The sequence below is a fragment of the Maylandia zebra genome, linkage group LG6 (assembly GCF_041146795.1).
Source record: "Maylandia zebra isolate NMK-2024a linkage group LG6, Mzebra_GT3a, whole genome shotgun sequence".
Taxonomy (NCBI): Eukaryota; Metazoa; Chordata; class Actinopteri; order Cichliformes; family Cichlidae; genus Maylandia; species Maylandia zebra.
Window position 1 is genome coordinate 27,908,124 of NC_135172.1, and position 22,810 is coordinate 27,930,933.

The 22,810-nt window shown below is 40.6% G+C and overlaps 2 protein-coding genes across 6 annotated transcripts; one reads left to right on the plus strand and one right to left on the minus strand.

The window, feature by feature from the left end:
* Positions 1-5,885: 5,885 nt before the first annotated feature.
* serhl (serine hydrolase like) lies at positions 5,886-16,698 on the minus strand. 3 transcript variants are annotated; one of them, XR_013098978.1, is made up of 13 exons: positions 16,411-16,698; positions 14,983-15,126; positions 14,503-14,616; positions 12,671-12,712; positions 12,558-12,577; positions 12,401-12,475; positions 9,868-9,974; positions 9,715-9,794; positions 9,583-9,617; positions 9,425-9,501; positions 9,247-9,334; positions 6,594-7,716; positions 5,886-6,286 (listed from the first exon to the last, which is right to left on the minus strand). XR_013098978.1 is itself a non-coding variant. In XM_004567886.6 (12 exons), exons 1-12 carry the CDS (start codon positions 16,466-16,468, stop codon positions 7,573-7,575), a joined length of 984 nt encoding a protein of 327 aa, XP_004567943.1. In that variant the 5' UTR covers positions 16,469-16,698; the 3' UTR covers positions 5,886-7,572. The 3 variants fall into 3 exon arrangements, 2 of the variants coding, with proteins under 2 accessions (XP_004567943.1, XP_004567944.1); XM_004567886.6 differs by having other exon boundaries at positions 5,886-7,716; XM_004567887.4 differs by lacking the exon at positions 16,411-16,698 and adding an exon at positions 16,240-16,378 and having other exon boundaries at positions 5,886-7,716.
* mb (myoglobin) lies at positions 15,524-22,091 on the plus strand. Of its 3 annotated transcripts, none has more exons than XM_004567888.4 (4): positions 15,524-15,579; positions 20,636-20,721; positions 21,347-21,566; positions 21,670-22,091. In XM_004567888.4, exons 1-4 carry the CDS (start codon positions 15,562-15,564, stop codon positions 21,808-21,810), a joined length of 465 nt encoding a protein of 154 aa, XP_004567945.1. In that variant the 5' UTR covers positions 15,524-15,561; the 3' UTR covers positions 21,811-22,091. The 3 variants fall into 3 exon arrangements, with proteins under 3 accessions (XP_004567945.1, XP_012779195.1, XP_004567946.1); XM_012923741.3 differs by having other exon boundaries at positions 15,551-15,648; XM_004567889.5 differs by lacking the exon at positions 15,524-15,579 and adding an exon at positions 19,954-20,063.
* The last annotated feature ends 719 nt before the right edge of the window (positions 22,092-22,810 follow it).

The following is a 22,810-nucleotide window of genomic DNA, read 5'->3' on the forward strand; positions in this document are numbered from 1 at the left end:
CTTGCAGCCTTTGTCTTTTCTCTATCATTAACTGGCACAGAGAATTCTAGCTTTACTGCCTATAAGCTCAATGAAGATGCATCACATCTGTGGAGTCTCACGTCCCTCTGGTTGTTATACACAATATTTATGTGTTTTTCTTTGACTTATTGTGTTTTTGTTCTTAGATGTTGTTGGAAATGTGGTGGGGAGAGGTTTTCCCTCATGATAACAAGGAGAATATGAGAGACTGCATGTGTGTACAAGTCTTGTTCTGAAGGCTGTCGTCTCACAGGGAGTATTTACACTATTCAGCAGTTTGTTTCCTTCAGACTTCAACACATTTGAATAGATCCCAGATCAAAGACTCTAAAGTAGAAGCCTCGAGGTCACCCAAAGAGTCAGGTTGTCAAGTTAAAAGAAAATAGGTCTTCTGTATTTGACCTCTTAAGCCTTGAACAAATCAGGGGCAATGTATGATAACAATGTGTGCATATGCTGCTAAACTTTTTTTGACTGCAAAGGTCGACAGGGACTAAGTTTTCTGGGGGTTAAATTATGGTTCGTATATAAAATGTTAGATGTGCTCATATTTGATTACATTCACTACAACTTTAAACAAGTGTGGCATGTTCTGATGAATCCTGGTTGGTGGAGCTACAAGGACTGGTTACTTACTTCAGGTAGAGCCACTGTTCATCAGTTTGGTGTTGGTTACTTAAGTAAAATGAGCTTTTTTTTTTTTTTTTTTTTTTTTTTTTTTTAAAGGTTCAAGTTATCAAATAGAGCTGTTTGCTCAAAAATGGCAGCTTGTGACTGTGAACCAAATGCTCACAGACCGACCCTGAAAGACCAGCAGCAGACTGGACTGCATCACTGTGAGTAAAATTTAAAAAAAAAAAAAAAAAAAAAAAAAAAAAAAAAAAACCAGGCGAGAAGCAGGAAGCAGGACTGTTTCAGAGATCGGTGAGAATGACCAGATGCGAGTGAGCTCACAGGCAATTTGAAATCGGATCAGCAGGTATGGGTACGGATGATGACTGATAACAGAGGAAACCATTCATGTGCTTGACGACAAAGACAGGCAGGATTAAATTTGCAGAGGAAGACAGGATAACAAGCCCATAAAGCAAATGTCAAAGTCTGGGGCTTTTTGGGATCAATAAAGAAGCAGACATTTCAGTGGGATAATAATCCAAAGCAATGCCTGCGGAAGGAAAGGAAAAAAAAAAAAGCTTGCATTGGTCTTACGTGCGCCAAATCCAAGAGAACACCTGTGGGATACCACGAAGAAAATGAACTGAGAACTTGGCTGACTGAAACATGGAGGAAACGCTCCCTCAGTAGTTTGTTACTATCATGTAGTTTCTTGTTTTATGTGGCTTCTTTTTTACTACAATACTTCTTACATAACTTTGCAGTACGCAGTAAAATGGCTCAATAAGCATTGTCACAGGATTTCAAGGTAAGACTATAAATAAACCTCAGGCTACAGTTCCACGCACTGACACAGATTCCTGTCCTAGCGGGAAACACCCCCCCCCAAAAAAAACCCACCAGCTCGCTCTCTCTTTTTTTTTTTTACGTCAAATTTTAACATAAAACTGAAAACCAGCTCAGACATGACATGACATTGAAATATATACATATTTTTTTTCGGTAGACAGTTGTTTGGGGCTGGGGACTGCACAGCACTGTATCCTTTTGACGATAAAAATAAAAGTAATATTTGTATCTCCACCTCTTAGAAGTTGTAAGCCAATCAACCTGCACATGGCCTAAAGTCAGTTGATTGTTATGAAAATAAAGGCACACGAATATAAGTTTAGAATCATTGTAATGTGAGAAATAACATACCTGTGACTATTGAATTTAATATTACAAATACATGTAATCTGACTCCAAACCACAACTTTATATGGTGATAGAAAAGTAGTTCCAAGAATACAAAGCCCATGAAGAAAACCAACAGTGATGCCATTTCAACAGCAGAAACACACAAGTATGACAGCCAAACAAAAGAAAAGGGGAAACGAAGGTTATAAATTAAGTAATCAAAGGAAGTAGAAACTCCAGGGTAACAAGACACAGCTGAAAGGAATCAAGAAAATAACAAGGGAAGTGCAACCGGTGGCAAAGCACAAGAGACAAATAACTAACAAAATAAACGAGGAAGTAACTAGACTGGGACTCATTTAACACAGACAAAGACTTGACAAGATACAAGAGGATACTCGAAAGATTGGATTAAAATAATACAAAAGAGATGGAAATATAAACAATTCTAAATCCCAGTGGTAAAAGTCTTTGCTTTTTATGTAGTAATTCCTGGCCTCCATGGTGACTTTTAATGTAAAAGTCATTAAAATACCAAATCTGCAGTCCAGAAGTGCTTGAACTTCCTCATAAAGTGCAGTAAAACTGTTCATATAATGACACTACAAATGAAATCACACCAAATTTGCCTCTATAATATTTGAAAAAAGAGGAAATAAAACCAAATCAGCCTAAAGAGATGCCTGTAAATAGATAGAATCACGAGACTTGCATTTGAAACCGTTTTAAACAGTCTCGGTCAGGAACACCACAGACAGTAGGAGGATTCATATTTGCAAGCATGCACCAAATGCATGAACAAATCATGCATTTGGTGCATGGGTTGCAAAAATGGGTTGCAAAGCAGCTTGCAGGTGTGCACAAAGTGTAAGCAAGCTCAAATGGCACAAATCATGCGTCCCCCTATTTGGGTTTTGCCAACTGAATGTGTAGGTGTAGGTGATGTGGGCTGGTATTGAGATCACGTGATCTACAGGCATCGCAGCTTAGCTTGACTTCAGGCCATTTCCTAATAGATGCTTTGCTTAAATTTGCAACAGAGCAAAACACAAATCACAGCTTAAAATAAGTTCTCCTCTACTTAACGCGAGTCTTTGGTGGTGAGCAGAGGCCAGTGTGTGAGAATTCATCTGCAGTGCTGCAGGAGTGAATTTTCACACATCTTCAAAAGGCAGATTTCAAAGAACACTGAGATCAATTTTAGTTCCCCAAAGTCCTTCAGCAGCAACAAACAAATAAACCAGCAGAGATCTAAGCTTGTGTTAAAATTTTAATTTTGTTTGGATAAAACTATTCTTCAGCTCCATAAACTCGCACAGCCTCCGTGAGTCTTTCTACATACACAATGGAATGACTCTAATCCCAAACCTAACTCATGTGCTCATTAAAATTACAGGTATAAACAGATTTCAACAAATATTTGTCTTATTATTTGATGACTTTGTGTTTATTATTAGATAAATTAAAGATAATCAGGATAGTGGTTTCTATGTACTAATACAATAAAATACTGTGCAAAAGTCTTGAGCCACCCCTCATTTAATTTCTATTTTACTTGCAAGCAGCCAGAGTTTCTCGTAATCTTCAAAGTGATCTTGAGTAACAGTTCCCCAGGGCTCCTAAAGCTCCAGCTTCTTTTTCACATATTTTCAGTCGATACAAGTGGAGAACAAAAGTAGCAGCAGATGAATCTCAAATATCCAAAAGTTGATTCTGTTTATCTGGACTTAGCATTTTCAGTGGGAAGTTTTGTCACTCATCCAAGTGACTTCTTCAGTCTCAGCTGACTGACCAAAGCAAAGGACGACCCTAGACTCCAGATTTTACCTCTGATCTCTCCCTCTTTCATATACAGTCTATGATCCCTCCCCCTGGGGCCCTACAGTGAGCTCTGAGCATGGACACCACACAACCTCAGTATGCAGCTCAGACACAAAGTTCTTACACAAAGTTAAGGCTGAAATTGTGAAAGATCAACAACAGAAGTTAATTTTAATATAACACAGATACACAAGTGAGTTTACTTTTATTATTTTTTCAGAATCAGATTACTGTCAAGTTTATTTATGAGAGGGGCGGTGGCTGCACACAGATTTGTCTTGATTTAGGAAGGAGGTCTACAGAGTGGTGCCCTGTCGAATATGAGTCCACTAAAACATCTTGGAGCTGATGCTTTGAGTAGATCACGCTTTGTTCAAACATTCATTTATTTCCACACTGAGGTATTTGTGGTACTTTTATTTAAGAAAGGATTCTGGATACTTCCTTAAGCACAGAAACTTAAAAACGCCCGATAAAAGCCTCAAAGATTAGTTTGCTAACAAGCAGAGTCAAAGAAACTGCTGAATTAATTCAAAGAACTCATTCAAAAAGTAGCAGATCAGTATTTCAAACCTTCACTGCAACGCGATGGACTTTTGCTCCTCTTTATATAAAATGACAGGTTTTTGTTTGAAGGTCAGAGTCAGGTTGAGGAGGAAGCAGCCTGAGCCCTACTTCAACTGAACTCTCAGGCTGGACTCCAGTCGCTTTTCTGTAGTAAAAACTTCTGAAAAATCCTTCCTTTAACTTTGAATTTGACAAACAGAAGAGAGACAGACATTCCTCTCATGTGGCTCCTTAGTGCAGCAGGATGGATAACCGCAGAGCACCAAACAAACATGTATATGCCTCCGTTCATGCTTTCATTTCCTCTCGCCTAGATTGTTGCAGTGGTCTTTTAAAAAGTATTAATCAGAAAGCATTCAACTGACTTCAGATGGTGCAAAATGCAGCAGCCAGACTTCTTACAAGAAACTGGACATATTACACCACTCCTAATGACTCTGCACTGGCTGCCCATTACTCTTAGAATTGATTTTAAAGCCCTTCTTGGCCTGGCACTACATTACACATTCAAACTGCTGTTCCTGAACCAGTGTGCAGCCTCAGATCCTCAGGCAGACCCTGTTAACTCACGCTGAGAGACAAAAGGCAGTCGAGCGTTTGCTGTTAAGGGCTCCTTGATTTTGGAATGACCCACCTGAGGAAAACTGGCTCACGTCATCAGTGTCATCTTTTAAATCACTGCTGGAAACTCATTTGTATTGTAAGGCTTTTCATAACTTTTATTCTAGAGTTTATGTGTTTATGTTTATTTTTTTACCATGCTTATTCATAAAGCCTGAAACATTAATTGCCAAAAAATTCTTATTTTTTAATACTGGAGTGTATTTTGAACATAAACACAAAGAAGTTTAATATAAGTTTGCATATGAGTTTTATTTTGTATAATTTTTGCTACATATGACATTTTTGTACAATTCGTTGCTTAAAAACAGTTGTGCACTTTATGTTAGTAGTCCCAGAATCACATTTATCAAATATGATACACTTAAAGGAGTAATGTCTAGATTTCTAAGATATGATTTGCATTAAAATTGGAATAACATTATCTCGTTCTTATTTTGACATTCCTCTTGAATCTTTATTTTAATTGATTTGTAATTTATTCCTCTTAGTTTCTTTTATCTTATTCTGCTTTTATTCTGGGAGGGACTTTATAATGATCCTTTTGAGAAGTGCTTTATAAATAAACTTTACTGTTAATATTATTGTTGTTTTTAAATTTAGAGGCTAAAACAAGACGCCTGGATAATTTGCAACAGCCACAGTGGCCGCCCACGGTTCAACCTATATGGCATCAATCTAATAAAAAAAAACAAAAATGTATGCACCATTAAATTTTAATTATTATAAATACTATATTTTAAGCATTGGTGTCCCTGAAATACTGCAGTAGAATTTAAAAAAAAAAAAAAAAAAAAAGTACCCACAATCAGGACATAAAGCACCTTGAGGCGACTGCTGTTGCAATTTGGCGCTATATAAATAAAATTGAATTGTATTGAACATTATAGAAAGTTATGAGATATCTATGATAAGACTGTTTTTCCCCTTTTCTTGAGCTTGTTTTAAAATTGATGTTGCCAAGCTCACAAGTGCTTCAACAGCTGTCAGAAAGTCGAAAAACTTTAATTGAACTTTCAAGATTTTATAATTTCATGAAGAACAAAGACACTGTAAGACAGTTGCAATTAATGCCATCAGTTTAATATAAGAAGAAGAAAAAAAAGAAAAAAAAAAGTGCATCAGGCACAGAAATTGTTTTTATGGAAATTGTTTCTTCAAAATAAAAGCTTTTCAGTACTTGAGATTTACTAAAAAGACACCCTGTACGGAAAATCATAGTTGTTATTCAAGTCACGAGTCGTCCTCTGTGTTGGTACACACTTTCCTCTCCACTGCTTACTTAACCTATGAGATTAAACATGTGGTCGCACATCTGAGAAACTGTGCACTTGCTAAAATATTAATGACACACAGCACACTGGTGAGACTTCTGAGCTGCCACAGTGAATCCCAATCATTCCTCAAAGGCAGCCGGCACGGGGCGATTCAGCTGATGGTGTCACTGGCTCTGCAGGTTGAACTGAAACATGACGTGTAGCACAGCCACATCATTTGCCCATGGTTTTGTTAAAGGCTACTACTGTATTTTAGGATATCACAGCATTAAAAAAACAAAAAACAAACAAAAAAAAAAACAAAACACCATTCACAACATTCCACAATGTGAGCAGATATTACTTTTCACAGAAACACTGTGATCATCTTAAAAAAAAACTGAAACACTTAAGAGGATGAAACGAGCAGTTGTTTAAAGAGTCCAGCACAGTTTGTATATCTTAGCTCTTATGGCCTACGCTAGAGGTTAAAGAACTACCACAAAGCCATACCTGTGCAGCCTCCTCTCTCCTCCAGATGCATTTTAGAAATGAGACATCCTTAAAAACGGCACACTTGAGACAGGATTTCCAGGGAGGACAGAGGAGACGAGAAGTAACACATTAGAGAAACACATACGTGCCCATGCTACAGTATTGCTTGGCCTGTTGGTGCTGTGGACAACTGATATACTTAATCACAGGGAGAACAGTAAAACAATAAGCGATGTTGTTCATATGCTAAAAATGGATTTTAGCCTGTTGCTAGGTGGTTGCTCAACATGCATAATTCAGATTTTGTGGATATAAATAAGAAGTTATGAAATTAAAGCTAATTTTATAAGGTGTTATAGGAATGTAAAGGCTAAAAAGCAGTCATTTGAGCCTCTTGCTAGGTGGTTGCTAGGCAATACCAGGACCTAATAATACCTGACATAGATGAGAACCTTCAGAGGCCTTCAAGATGTACCTTTGTGCCAAGTTTGGTGGCTCAAGTGATTGTGTGGGAGGAATTCACAGATAATGACAAACCCCTTCATCCAGTTTCACCTGTGTGACTTTAATATGGCCACAGACTATTGCTGTGCTTGGGACAATTATCAAGCTATGGAATAGTTTAATAATAGTTTAAGTTTGAGAGCTCCAATGTGGTATAATGTGTTTGAAACTGCCTCTGCTTGGAGTATGTGGTGCATGCTCCAGGCAGCGCAATAGAAGAACTCAAACCTCTGATGCCCTCATGTTAGTGAGTGCAGAGCCTGAGGCAGAAAGCCTGAGTTAACAGACAGAGATGGCAGTGATGGCAAAATTTTGTTTTCTCATTTAAACAGCATCACTACCTTTTAAAAGGCTTTAAATAATTAATGAGTCCACTAAGACGACCAGCCGAGTGAGTTTTAAGCACCAAAATTAAACCTGTGTAAATAGTACAGTACAAATACAGGATTAGCAGTAGAGTCAGTGTGACGTGACTCGAGGAGTAACTGGTCTGTTATAACTTAGAGGTCTGGCCATTAGTTGGTGTAGCAGAGCGTGAGAGGACTTTGGTCTGCAGGAAGTCAGACACAACTGGAGCGACGATGTCAGGCTTATTCAGGTGGATGTGATGATCACCTGGAACAGTCACCACGGATTGCTGAAAACACAGATGAGACCAGTCACGATGGTGAATAAAGCAGGCTTTCAACATGGAATAAAGGACTTTCCGGCCACTTGAGCCGCAGACTGCGAAGCACAGAAAGATCTGCCCAGCAGGGGGCGAGTTCTCTGATCGCAAAAACTGACCCTAGTTCTCTTTTTATTTCTGAAATCACTAAACATTTTCATGGTGAGTTTAAGGTCTCAATCACACAAGTAAAGAATTCAACATGGAAACCAATGACATAATGGCTACATCCATCTTTTTATGCAGTTTAGGTCATGAACTTAGACTAAATCTGAAAAGTCTTTCAAGGTTAGTTTAGTTCAGTGTGGTTTGTAGACATTTATTTATGCACAGCTCTCCTTAGATCACATTACAGTCGGGCTGACGTCTGGACTTTGACTGGCCGATTGCAACAACTTGATTCTTTTCTTCTTCAGTCATTCTGTTTTCTGCTGTGCTTGGGATGATTGTCCCGTTTCATGGTATTATTTTAGCCAAGCTTTAACTGTTTGACAGATTGCCTCGTATCCGACTCCAGAATTCTCTAGTATACAGAGAAGTTTGCGGTTGACTCAATGACTGCGAGGTGCTTGGGACCTGTGACTGCAAAACAAGCCCAAATCATTACTCTTCCTCCTCCGTGCTTCACTGTTGGTATGAAACATTTGTGCTGGTGTGCTGTGTTTAGCGTTGTGGTCAAACATCTCCATGTTAGTTCCGGAAGTCATGTGATTTGTTCAGCACCTCTGCAAACCTAAAATGTGCTGCCATATTCTTTTTACCGAGAAGAGGTATCCATACTTGTTCAGTCTTTTTCTCTTATTGTGCCATCACGAAGTTTAACATTGAACATGCTAACTAAGTCCGAGATGCATTGAAGCATTGTGTTAACACACTTGTTCCAGCTTCTGATTCTATAGAGTTAATCACAGTTACTGATTATCAATTAATCAAGTGCACTACATTAGCAGCACTTGACTGCTACTTACCCTCATGGCTGCTATGAAAAGCCATTTTAAATGACTGTGTGTTAAACTTGTAAACATGAAGTCCTCCATGTTTACAGCAGCATCGCAAGTCATTTGGAATTTTTTTGGGCGCTTAATGAATGCAAGTCCTACGTTCGCTCTCACATCTCTACTTTAATCTCTACAAACACCTGAGGGAAAGAGCTGAATGCTCCACTGTGCTCACCACATGCCACGCTTATCTTTTGTTTCTCAGTGAAAATCTGACTGGGAAAGAAACCCACTCAGTGGAGACGATTGGTGGAAACGCATCCTCTGCTCTCCCTCATCAGCAGCACTTGACCAAGTTCCTGTATGTAGGTCAGTGTTGAGATTCACAGCTATATAAATTTCTGCTGCTCCTGAGACACTGAGCTCATACTGCACTGCTACTCTAGCATCCGTGCAGCTGTCTGTCTGCTAGGAACAATTATGCGCAGGCTTAACGGCTAAAAATAAACACGGGGATGCAAACATACCTGCTTTCCACAAACAGACTGTTAGGTGCACTCACATTTTTGTCCCTGTAGGCCTGAAGAAGTGCTGATGTAAATTTTTTTTGCTCGTCTTCAGCAAATATTTTGTCCAAGCCACTTTCTGCTCTGTAAAGACAAAAAAAATTTGCAAATCTATTTTGTCTCTTATTTTTTTCCACAAGCAATAAGAGAACGAGAGGCAGGAGACCATCTTACAGAACAACTAGGACAGAGGCCGTGATCCTCGAATGCAGCTCCAGACTCTGCTCCAAACTGATGCGTGCTATGTTTTTCTGAAATTGAGAAACATTGTGCACATTTATACCATCTGCTGCAAATGACAGCTTGGGTAGAAATGATCAGGGGAAACCTACCAGATTAACACGAAAGTCTCTGGAGAACACAACTCCTGCAAGGGAAAGAGAAGTTACACTTTAAACATAAGGGGAAAAAGAAATAGAGATGAGTCTTGAGAGAAGGTAAACGAGAGGAAGATAAACACGCACCTCCCTCAACCTGAACCAGACCTCGCTCCAGAAGGATTTTCGCAGAGCGTTCAGAAAGAGTTTGGTTTACAGACATCAACCTGAAGGTTGCAAAAACAAAGTTAGCGCATGAGTGAACTCCTTTAAAACTGCCGATAAGGGAAGGCGCTTTACCTTTCTACTGCCTTCTCGTAAGTGTACACTCTCTTCTTCTCCTCCATCGTTTTTTCAAACAGAAGCATCTCTTCGAACCCCTGCCTGATCACTTTGGGCATTTCCTTCTGCGAGGGAGCAGAGATAAATAAGGACAGCAACTGAAAACGACTCACAAGGGTGAATTGTACAGGAATAATATAGAGACATGCAACATGCAATAATATAATGTAAAGCCTTAGCCCAGGCCTAAAGGTCAAAATCGCGCCAGACTCAATTACACTGGTGGCCGCAAGTGTTTCTTAAATGCAACGCCTTTCAAAATGTCAAACCGCCTACAGCATTTTTCATTTTCTCACAATCCAGACTTCATCAGACACTGTCACAAAGTCATGAAGCCCTGAAGTGTAAATCAAACTATAATTAGCTAGAGGTCACCAGAGAGGTGTTTCTCTCTGAGGGGGGCTTCTCGTCACTGCAAATTATATGCTCTCAAAAACCGAGCACCTCCTCTACTTTTCACCTACACCTCAACGTGTTCAGGAGAAAAACTTAATTTAGATGAAGTTGCTAGACAACAGCAGCCTTTTTGCATACTATAAAAGAAGCTGTCACATTAAAGTTCATCAAAAATAAATAAATAAATAAATAAATAGTTGTCCACTTTTGAAAGCGGCACCCAGGTCATCTTTCTGTTTGCTGGAAAAGAAACATTGAAGTAAATCAAACAGCTCTTATTTCACACATAACAGCCCTTTTTAAGCTGTAACTAAGAAGTTTGTTCTTGTTCTACACAGAAGACTGGAAAATTTAAATAATAGCAGGCTGGATGAGATAATACAAACACAGTGAGAGGCCTAACAATGCTTAAAAATCACACTTCACTCAGGAAGAAGTAATCGGAGACACGTCAGCGTTATAATTTCCCCCTTCATGGGTTCACATGATGCACAAGAGGGTGTAAATGAACCGCTGATGGGAATTGTATTTATGGTGACAAACAGTGCTGCGGAAAAGTCTTGCAATACCCTTTATTTCTTTACATTTTGTTTCCAAGGAGCCAGATTTTCTTATAATGCTTTAAAGTGGTCTTGAAAAGCAGTTCTCCTGACTCCAAATTACACAAAAACTGGAAAAATCAGTATGTAGCGATGAATTAGAGAATTCAGTATTTTTGGTTCCAGTTTGTGTCAGTATAAGCAGAGGAGGAACAACACTGACTATCTAGGCCAGGGGTGGGCAATCCCGGTCCACGAGGGCCGGTGTCTCTGCAGGTTTTAGATCTCACCTTGGGTCAACACACCTGAATCACATGATTAGTTCGTTACCAGGCCTCTGGAGAACTTCAAGACATGTTGAGGAGCTAATTTAGCCATTTAAATCAGCTGCGTTGGTTCGAGGACACATCTAAAACCTGCAGGGACACCGGCCCTCGTGGCCTGAGATTGCCCACCCCTGCTCTAGGCTGTCTAGAGCCATCTGCAAAACACAGTGGAGGCTCTGCCCTGGTTTGAAGCTGCATTTCATCTGGTGGTGTTGGAGATCTTATCAAATTGATGGAATTATAAAAACATATGGTCAGATTTTGATCCACCCCATCTGACTGGTAACAGTTTCATTTTTCAGTATGACAATGCTTCCAAACACACCGTCAATGCAGTAAAGTGAAATGACGGGCGACTCAAGACTTTTGCACGACACTGTATTGCTACTTTAACGATAACATTATTGAAGTCACGCAGGCTTCCCAATCACATTTGAACCAAAGCTTCCACAGGTTGTGCAGAAAAGGTTTGATCATTTTTCTGATATGTAGTTTTACTTAACTAGAATAATCTACAGAGCCAGGTCTGCCTTGATGCCCCAAGAGCAACCCACATTTCATGAGGACTGGAAATCAATTATTATGGAGCATTTCTAGAAGAAGCTGGAAAGAAAATCATGGTGGACAGAACAGACTTTTCCCCCCCCCACAGCAGACATCTCGTTTTGGGGAGAAATAATCATTGATAACCAGTGTACCAGTGATGGCTGCACTACTGCATTTTTTGGATGCTGGTTAGCCATCATGGCTCCGTGGGACACCTGCTAGAACCGTAACACCGCTACACCTGCTCTCCCCCCACTGAGCTGCTAGTGGCCTGCACTGGCAAAAGCACACCAGAGGACAGGCCAATATTTCAAGCCATATTATTTGTGGAAAACAGTAAATCATACGCAGCTACTGTTCAGTTGCATACTAAAACAATGCCACAGTGGCCCCAGGCTCGACTCACAAATTCACTTAGGGTGAGGTAAGACATGAAAAGTGAGCATTCAACTACTTCAGTCTGGCATGTATATCCAACACCTTTACCCTAACCCTTTTCTAACTTATTCTAATTCTTTCAATGTGCCACTACATAGGCTGGGATGGTGGTGGGGGGTGTACAGGGTTAACCGTATACTGGGTGTTGTCAGAGAATGTGTGGGTATCATCTGTTTCTGTATTGTTGAATAATGTTTCCTATGAAAACAGATGTGGAGTAACAAAGGAAAAAAAAGAAACAAGTACCTGGTCTGTAGGTAAAAATCCGTAGGAGTCCAGCAGCACAACGGCATCCACCATCTCCGGATACAGAGCGCTGAACTGCAGAAGACGCCACATGGACAATGATGCCACCCAATAAAGCACAGCACTCTCAAATGTGTCTTAATCGTAAGTCACCTACCATTCCTGCAACGTTACCACCTGAAATACAAAGAGGTGGACAGAGAAATAAAATAAACGTGCGCTTTTAAACATACGTTTTAAAGCTTGAATTCTTTATACAGCTGCACTCACCCATGCTGTGGCCTATAATGGAGAATTTGCTCCACTGCAGAGCTGTGGGAGTAATTTCACACATCATCAACCAGGTTCAGTATCTCATCACAGAACACAGACCATTTTTAGCTCAAAGAAATCCTCACTGCTGTGATTCAGCTGTCAGGAAGATGCATGGCAGCTCTGGCAATATGCTCGAAATTAATAACATTCATTAAAGGGCCTTTTTTTCTAGATCCATAAACTGCATATTAAATTATGTCAAATGTATATTCATATTAAAACCATCTCATTTTCAACTGCAGTGTATGCTCTACCTCAGAGGTCAGAGTTTGCCCACTTTTAAAAAAAAAACAACAAAACTGTCAAAGCTCACAAAGCATCCTGTGAAAAAGCCACAGATGCTTTTATATTCATATATTTTACATTCCCTCTGATCCACAGTGAAGGCTGAGTATTATGACACTGTTACGGATGATGCGGTAACTCATCACTGCCTATGAGCACAGCGTGAGTGGGTGAAACTTCAACAGTGGGGCTGCTTCAGTCCTCTGTGACGGGCCGTAGCTGTGATCGTGACTGCAGGATGGCTGAGCTTTGGCGTAACACCCGCATCAGGTAGTTGGTGGTACTCCAAGTATAGATAAATATGTTACAGGCGCATTTATCTACACACCAAGCCACCCAAACTGTGCTCAGTTTGGGTGAAGCCACATTAGGTGATCACCGCATGTACGTTTGATTAAACTAGGAGGAGTAGCCAAGACTTGTAGAGAAATGATAGGTCAGTTAACACAAGACAGCTCTTTCATACACTGTGCCTTTTTTATGGAAATGGTTCAAACTGGCTTGCATCATGTCAAACATGTTGATGGAAAACAGCATCTTCTGTTCCACATGGGTGGCCTTTAAGCCTTTTGTTTTATACTGTAATAAAAATATTGTAAATTTACCACAAACATCCCACTGTGTGTTTTGATTATGTGTCTCATATAACCAAAAAACACAGTGAATCATCCTTCAGCCACAGCAGCCCCCGGCTCTAGAACGGTCCGAGTCCAGGATGTGATTTCAGCACACATCATCTACTGGCCTTCATTTACATTTTCAGCTTTTTATCCTTTGCTCTTCAAACCTCACTGTTTTCCTCCTTCTAATTCGAAAGCTTTGCCAAGATTTTTACAGATTTTTAGAGTTTCATTGTTAAACTTTTTTTCCAAGACACAATTTTTTGTTCGGGGCTACAAGCCTGCTTCAAGTGCAAACTAAAACAATAATTATTTACATTTAAATTAACAATAACTATAACTAAAGTTTGCAGTAGTTCCCAGTTATACTGCAGCCATGCTGCCTCCCGAACACCTGCGGTGTATTTATTACATACCTGTCATCACAGGCTCAGGCTTAATGCTAGCTCATGTTAACAGGACCAGTGAAGGATAGTTACCGTGCAGTCATGAATACATAAATAGCATCATAGCCTGAGCATTAGACACATCCGCATCTTCAGCCAGCAGCTGTGCTGGCTGCAGGAGCTGTATACTGCTGCAGCTTGCCTTTGAGAGCAGTAACGAGCAATAAATATGTCATGTTAGCTGTCACAACATTTCTCACAGAGTTTCTCTCAACCTAATGGACCAAAGCGACTCCCATGGATATGAGGGAAAGCAACTAAGTGTAGAGTTAAAGACCTCTTAGGATTATAAAATGTGGGGTGCAGAAGTTTATGCAAGGATAACATGTAAGTTTCAGCCAAAACTCGATGATCACAAACTGCAATCCTGGAACAAACACTGATATCTCTGATGGGATTTAAAGGCTTAACTGCAAGTGTCCTCGAACTCACACACCATCAACGACTCTGCGTACATCCATCACGTAGGAAGGAAAGGCGTGCAGAACTCCAGGAGGACGGTGCGACGAGCGACCGTGACCTGCCAGGTCCATTGCCACATATCGACACTCTGAGTGGAGACACAGGGAGAAGGCAAACTAAAAATCGCTTTCAGGTTAATAAGGACACAAAGCTAGGAAAACGCTCCTAATCCGTCAGCTACAATTGTAAAATCTGGGTAAAGTGCTGTGGTAATTATGTCATCCTCAGATCCAGTCTTTTTGGATGGGATGCAGCTGTTCCAGCAGCTGAGCGGCAGCACCTGTTTGCACAAGCTGTACACTCAAATTAACCGAACGCCACACACCTGAGTGAGCTGAGCAGCAGAATCCGCTGATTTTAAGAATTATTGTCCATGGGGTTCAATTTTTGGCACTGAGGTTTCTACAGTGGGAGCCACTGGAGATGGTCAATGTGCATTGTACAAAACACTCACCTTTTGGCAGAAGGGGAACAAGCGTGTTGAATGTACCGCAGTTGTCAGCCCAGCCATGCAGGCACAGCACAGGATGTCCGTGGTCAGGACCCCAGACTTTACCTCGGATCTCCCCCCACGGGACTGCCACAGAGAGCTCTGAAACTGGACACAGCGCACTCTGGTTTAACAAGACTTGCGACATCTGTCTGGTTTAGTTTCTGATCATGTGACCAACTGTATGTATTAGTTGATGTAAAGGAACAATCATTTAAAAAAAACAAAAAACTTTCCCTGGTGGTCATGTGGGTGAAATATGTCTCCTCACGCCCTAACTCCCCTTTGTTTGGAGGCGGGGCTTGGCTTTGTGGGCACAGCTTTTGTTTGACTAATTGCAGATACCTGTGTCTCACTTGCTCAATTAACCGAACAGGAATAAAAGCCGTGCTCAGCTCATTGGTACCCTGTCTTGAAGGAAGGTGAGAGCTTCTTTACTGATTCAGAAATAGTTTGTTTTCTTTCTTTGGTTAATACTTTTAACACATTTTTCAATTATGTGACTCTTTAATGTGTCTCTCTCTGTGTTTTCAGGAAACTTAAATGCCAACCTTACCACAGGTAGGAGTGACTTGACTAAATTCTGGATCCATAAAACTTTGGGAAAGTTCTCAATGAGCACCAAGTAAAGTAAGCCAAAACCTGCGCATTTGCCTTTTTATCTCTGCAAGTTTATTACTTTTCTTTAAACTTAATATGGGGTCGGAGCCCTGTTCAGCTGCGTGTCTACACTAGGTCACATTTTTAGAAAACTGTGCAAAGCTGGCAATATGTCTTCAACATGCCACTGAAAGTGGCAGGGATGTCAAACTTCAGTTAATGGGCCACAAATGATTTAATCTGCTCTAAAATCTCAATACAGCAAGTTAAATATTCATAATCTAGTTATAAAATGGGTAACAGCTTGACTTTTTTTTTTCTTTTGCCTCTTAATAGTATCCTTTAAAACACCTTGTCCAAGTCCCAACTTTAACTTCGCATACAGTAACTATGTAGTAATGCTGGCCTCGCCTCACTAGGAGGAGCTGAACATCTTACTGAAACTAAAGCTATTTGACTTTTTGGCAGTTTTCAGACTAGCAAAGCTAGCCAGTGAGCCGGACTGGACCCTTCAGTGGGCTGGTGCTGGACCCCAGGCCTCATGTTTGACACGCTATTCCTACAGTTAACAATACTTTAAAATCACAAGTTCAATCGGGCAATAACCTTTGCCCCACAAACCTGTTGGCTGTCCAGATATTTTTGTTAAGTCTGTGAATGACATTTTCGCTCATATCGGCGCTGTAAGACTGCGAATGTGCTTTAATTGTAGACGAAGTCGCTACTTTGCAAACACTATTTCTTTCCCCCACTTCGGACTGCTTTAAAACGAGCACGAGCCTTGCCGGTTACCTGCTTGTTTCATTGTGCTGGATGTCACGTGTCTGACGCCTTTCAAAGCCTGCATCATCTTTGCGCCTGAAAACACTGCAAATAAAACCTGACTGACAACTTCTTTTTTTTTTTTTTTTCCTTAAACGTTTAAACTGCTTCAACCTACTTCGGGTTCTTTGACACTCACTGCTGTCTTCCGGGTGTTGGACCGCACGCGAAATTCTATTGGCTAGACACTTATTGAAGCCATAGTGTAAACCAATCACAGTTTAGAAGAGGAGGGACTTGTCGTTTGCCTCCCCAATGTTATGTGAAAAAGTCCAGCAGAGGGCCCCTGGTGGAATTCAGTGAGATTTAATCACAACTGGATTTTAGATCCACTCCCTAATTTCTATCAACATTAGCGTGTGTGTGTGTGTGTGTGTGTGTGTGTGTGTGTGTGTGTGTGTGTGTGTGTGTGTGTGTGTGTGTGTGTGTGTGTGTGTGTGTGTGTGTGTGTGTGTGTGTGTGTGTGTGTGTGTGTGTGTGTGTGTGTGTGTGTGTGTGTGTGTGTGTGTGTGTGTGTGTGTGTGTGTGTGTGTGTGTGTGTGTGTGTGTGTGTGTGTGTGTGTGTGTGTGTGTGTGTGTGTGTGTGTGTGTGTGTGTTCCAAGAGGAAATGCCAAAGGAAAAGTGGGATGGGACAGGTCAGCCCAGTCAATGCACCAACTTTCAGCAGTGTAGGAGAGGTTAAAGATGTGTTATAGGACACTAAATTTAAAAATAGATGTGATCTGAAACTGATTTCCACTGGGAATGGAGGGGTGGAAGGTCTGTCTTCACTCTGACTTCATTTGTCCCTCTTCACCCTGTGGTGCTGTTGCTAAAGTCCACCTGTCTATTCAAATTTCCCCGAGGTCACTAATGGGCAGCAAGTGCTTGGTAGGGCATTTGTCTGGTCTTGCTCCTCACTCTAAATGCAGGCTGTATCTATACTGTTTTGGTGCCACACTAGTCTTGCACACTTAAGTGTGCATTCATGCTGCAGCGGATAGTAGGCGAGTGTTCCATGCTGGAAAAATGCAGTACTTGACTTCAGCTTCATGCTCTTTTCCTAATGCTGCTTTCAACTAGACTTCAGAACTGTGCAGTATGAATGAAGACTCACGAAAGAAGGCCTTCTAATATGTCTAGTTCAACACTGATACTCAATTATAGCAATTGCAAACACGCAAACTTCTCCCAGGAAACTGGTCAGGTTAATATTATATAGTTGACACTGAATTAGTTTGTAATTTTAACAAATGAAGGCGGCAGCAGATCGCAGCCTACCCCCCCCCCCAAGTCATTAACTGTATTTGACCTCGGATCAGATGTGTCACCTGATTCCAAATTATGTTCAAATGCATCCAAGCTGGACTGTGCAGCATCTGTGTACACACTTTCCATTTGCTTGAGAGGCAAGATGATTCCATTGTGAACATCAACACGGTGCACTTTAGCAGTTATGTGGGGGGGATGCAATTTGCCTGCAAACCTAAAACATTTACAAGGTTTGACTACTGTCCTATAGTAACTAAATGACTGCTATTGGCAGTAAAGGTCAAAATATTGACTAGGGTTTTAGTTAAGATGAGCTATAATGGGAGTGTTGTATATGACTTTGTTACCGATGTGTGCATGTCGGCATCATTGCAGTGCCTTAGCCTGGACATTTCGCTTTGCATTTTTCTTACTGGTTGCATTTGAATAATTCTGCCGTGCAGCTACCTGTGCAATGGCGTAGTAATAAATTGAAGCATGTGGGCAGCGCAGGGGCTCAGGTTTCAGGTTGGAGGGAATACCAAACAATCAGTCCTCAGTAACGGAATCTGATACATTTCAAATCGGCTGAGACTGGAATCAAAAGAAACAGAGGTTTCATTGTTCAGTGTGTACCCTTTTGAAAACTGAATAATTAGGACTCGGGCAGAAGTAAACTTGCTGAGAAAATGTGATTCGCCAACACAAACTGACCCAAAACTCGAACCAGCTATACAATCCAAATGTATCTCATGGAAATGTAAAGTAGTTTTATTGGTCACCAGAGGGGCTTTCCTGATAATTAGTCATGAGTGTGTTTGTACATTAATTTATCTTACGCACATGGTAAATGATTTTTATACAAAACATTACAGCAGGTTTGTACTGAACAATTAAGCTGCTGGTGTCTTACATAACCTTGACTTCCTGGGTTGGTGTGTATTCTTGAGTTGGTGAGTGTGTCTCTGCACATATATTCTCCTGATGGAATTTCAATCACACATTTTGTACATGTGGTTGCGGGTGTTATCTGGATTTTTATAGCATCTAATTCCCTGATTACATTCACAGTGCATCAGATCTTGCATACAGTCATGACCACAACTAATCTTGGCTGTTGGATATAAAGATTCCTGTATTTCCACCAACATGGCTGATAATCTGATCTTAACTGTGTTGAAATGTTGCTATTTAAGAGTGAAATTATAAATTGATTAGCAATAAAAATATGACATGGTGCGCAGCTGTTTTTGCACATAAAATTATGCAAGGTACTGGGAAAACTGTCAGGCTTCTGACTACTTCCTCCCATTAGAGGGTTTTCTAGATTATGATTAATCTAGAAAACCCTCTAAGTGTCTGTCCTCCCCACCACTGAAACTCAGGTGGTAGAAATCATAGTAATGCGTGTAGAAGTGTCCTTAAGTGTAGCATGGAAGAAAAGGGCACAGACTATTGTAAGCTGACTGGAGCGTGTTGTGTTTTTACTGCAGGGTATTTCTAGTAAACTAAAATCACTGGCTAGACTCAAGAAAATCAAGACTGAAAAAATTCTGACATTTTAATACTCTTGGGAGGAATTTGATCAAATTTATTACAATTGAAACCCACTATCTGAATCTAAAGTCAAAATTAGGAAATTAATCTAGAAAAGTTTGATCAAAGCAGGAAAAGATCCTGAAGTATAGCGTGTGTTCTGCCTTCACATTATATCCATTGTGAAGCTTAGAATCAATGACATTTTGATGCGATTAGTTTGAATTGCTCTAGTTGAGCAGAATTACTGTATCTCTGCAGGTTTTACTGCAGAACTATTTGAGTAGCTAATGACAAACTGATAAGTGAAAGTACTGGATGAAGTTTTAGTGCAGGGATTGCTGTGAAATTCACCTGCTGTCTAATGTGAGTAGGCTGCTCTAAAATCACAAATGGAAAATTGCTTTAAGATGCTAGATTTGCAGCTTGGAAAGGTAACACTAAAACTAAATTCTCAACTAGAGCCCTATTTTTGTATGTAGTTATTTTTGTTGTGTGTGTGTGTGTGTGGATTTTTTTTTTTTTTTTTTTTTTTTTTTTTTTTTTTTCCCCTCCCTCAAATGACCTACTTTACTCACTCTACCTGGGCTACTTGATGGCTCGGCCACAAAACACACCAAAGATGCCCCAAGTGGCTAAGTCACCTGGAATTAAGTTTCCAGGTAGACGTTGGAGGCATTGGGAACATTTGGGAGACGTGCAGTAAGAGGCAGCCTCACAGAGCTGGAGGGAGGGGGGGGGAAACAAACTTGGTGACAGCACAGAGGGAGGGAGTATAAAAGGTCAGCTCTGGGGGGGTTTAGTCAGGACAAGAGGAATTTGGTGTAACTACACAGGATATATTACAAGCTTGCAGGTAAGGCAATGGATTCTGCAATAATAGAATTAATTAAACAATATATATCATGACTTGGGAGTTAAACATTTCAGGGGTAAAATTAATCTTAAACTTTTTTTTTTTTCTTTCAGGATGTTTGGGAATCTGAGTTCAGTTAAAGGGGGAAATGTAAAATGTCAACACTGCTAAATTAAAAGCTATCTTAATAAACTAGCGTAAGCAGAACAAAGGAAATGCATGACTGATTAGTGCACTGTGGGATAATCTGTAAGAACTTCACTCTGTTTACATATCTCGCAGCGTTCTCATGACCTCAAATGCATTAAAACTAAAAGTGAATCTGATTTCACTTCAAATAAACTATTTAAAGCTATACTGAGGTTGCCAGTCAGACTCCCTGAGTTCATCTGAGGTAATATATCCATCTTTCACAAGTTGCCCTTGACTGATATTGTTGTTGGTTCTCAGCCATTAACTCAAACAGAAGTGCAGTACAGGATAACTGCATCTGTAACTGACAAGCTTCATATAATCAGGCAACTTTTTTTTTTTTTTTTTTTTTCTTTCACTCTCTCCCCTCATCTTCTCAGATCATGGGGGACTTTGACGCAGTTCTGAAGTACTGGGGACCAGTGGAAGCAGACTACACTGGCTATGGGAGCCTGGTTTTGAACCGGTCAGTGACTCTGGAAAGAAAAATAAGATTGTACTCGTTGTAGGTCTCATTACTCAGACCTGTGGCCAGGAGTTTAAAAATTCATCTCCTCCAGTGCAGTTTAAGAATAGAATTCATGTGTTATTTATGCCACCACCTGTCTAATTGCACACTTGGCAACCACTGCCACATCACTAACTTTTATGATGCCTAAATCTGTGTTTGTTTAAAACACGGAGATATTAAATCTTTGTCTTAAGGTCATGGTTGATGTTTGACTCGGTTATATTCAGTTGCTTAGATTTCCTCCCCCCTTCTAATTTGTGTTAATGGACAAGAGGGAAAAACGCCATTAACTGATCTAATTTAATTTCCAAACTTCCGCCAGTGCCAACACAAACATGAGCATATTGAGGATCATAATGGCGGCACAGAGCTATTCTACTGAAGGAGATGGGATGGGCCTTATCAAAGCGGTCCCATGTGTTTGTATCCAGTCTTATCACAGCCAGGAATAAACATTTTGTGCATAAGAGTGATGTAATCAAAGTAGGATAAATTATGGCGTCTACACTGCCACCCTAAATGGCTAAAATGCAAACCATGATCTGTGTGGTATGACCCTGCTGCTCTATTTCCTCTTCAGTTTATTCACGGAGCACCCGGAGACCCAGAAGCTGTTCCCCAAATTTGTCGGCATCCCTCAGGGTGAGCTGGCCAGTAGCTCTGCTGTTGCTGACCATGGAGCCACCGTGCTAAAGAAACTGGGCGAACTGCTGAAGGCCAAAGGCAACCATGCTGCCATTCTCAAACCTCTGGCCAACAGCCATGCAACAAAGCACAAGATCCCCATTAACAACTTCAAGGTGAGCTTAGTGTGCAAGAGGACAAAGTTTACTGTAGCTCCATCACCTCATGCTTGCTGTTAAACTGAGCTTGACTGAAGTAAATGAATTTTTCTCCTTCCAGCTGATCTCTGAGGTCATCGTTAAAGTCTTTGCAGAGAAGGCTGGACTCGATGCCGCTGGACAACAGGGCCTGAGGAACGTGATGAGCAAGGTCATCGCTGACCTTGAGGTCAGCTACAAAGAGCTGGGCTTCACAGGCTGAGACTGACTTACTACTCTTCCATACAGAGCTAAAGACATGAAAAATATCCACATGCAAATGATTTATAGGGAAATTAAAAGCCTCAATCTGTATGTTACACTTTCTGGAATCAGTTTGATTCAGAGTTGCTTGGTTTACTGTATTCAACTGCTTTACACTTCTAGTGTCACTCAGAAATTAACAGCTTTGTGTTTCAGCTAAATAAAATTCTTGATCTGCATTCTTGAACTTGGAAACGCATAATGCTGAAATCACTCGTAACAATAAAACTCTCTGCACTACTTTGTCCATTGAAGTTCTGTTTGGTTTTTTTTTTCTCATTCTACACATTTGAATATGCATTGTCCTGACACGTTATAGTTAAACTTGATAGTGGCTGCTGACTGATCTGAAAGTCAACTGAGGACATTTGTCAGACTGTCTTGATAAGCAAGTAAAGAGTGAAACCCTTGGTGTTGGCATGCGTGCCTGTGGTCTCAAAGACACTCAAAAAAACCCTCAAATTGCTCAGTATTGTTGGACTCTCACGCAGGGTATTATCTTTCAGACTCACTTTCCACTCTTGGTCACATTCATCCTGTGAACAGGATGAGACAAAGACTTTAGCAGTCCCTCTCACAGGGAGCTATTAGGACCTATCACCTGATCTGTGGACGTTACAAGAAGCAGAGTCCGTCACATGAGCAGCTTTGGGACCTCCATTACTTCAACTTCCTGTGAGGCTGTTTTCAAGAGATAATACTCTTTTCTCCCCGTCCCTGTGTTCAATGTTATCCTTGCTGCTCAGGGGAGGGGGGAGTAACCCTGAGCTCTTCTCACTCTTTACAAATTTGGAGCCCCCTCATCACCTGTTTCTTGGTTGTTTCCAGTAGAAAAAATCTAACATATGAAAGCAATGAGTTTTTCACAGGAAAAAGGCAAAATCAAATGATGCAGTGAATATTTTACAACCGGTAAATTCAAAAAAACATAGCATCTGGTTTTTGAGGCACTGCAGAGG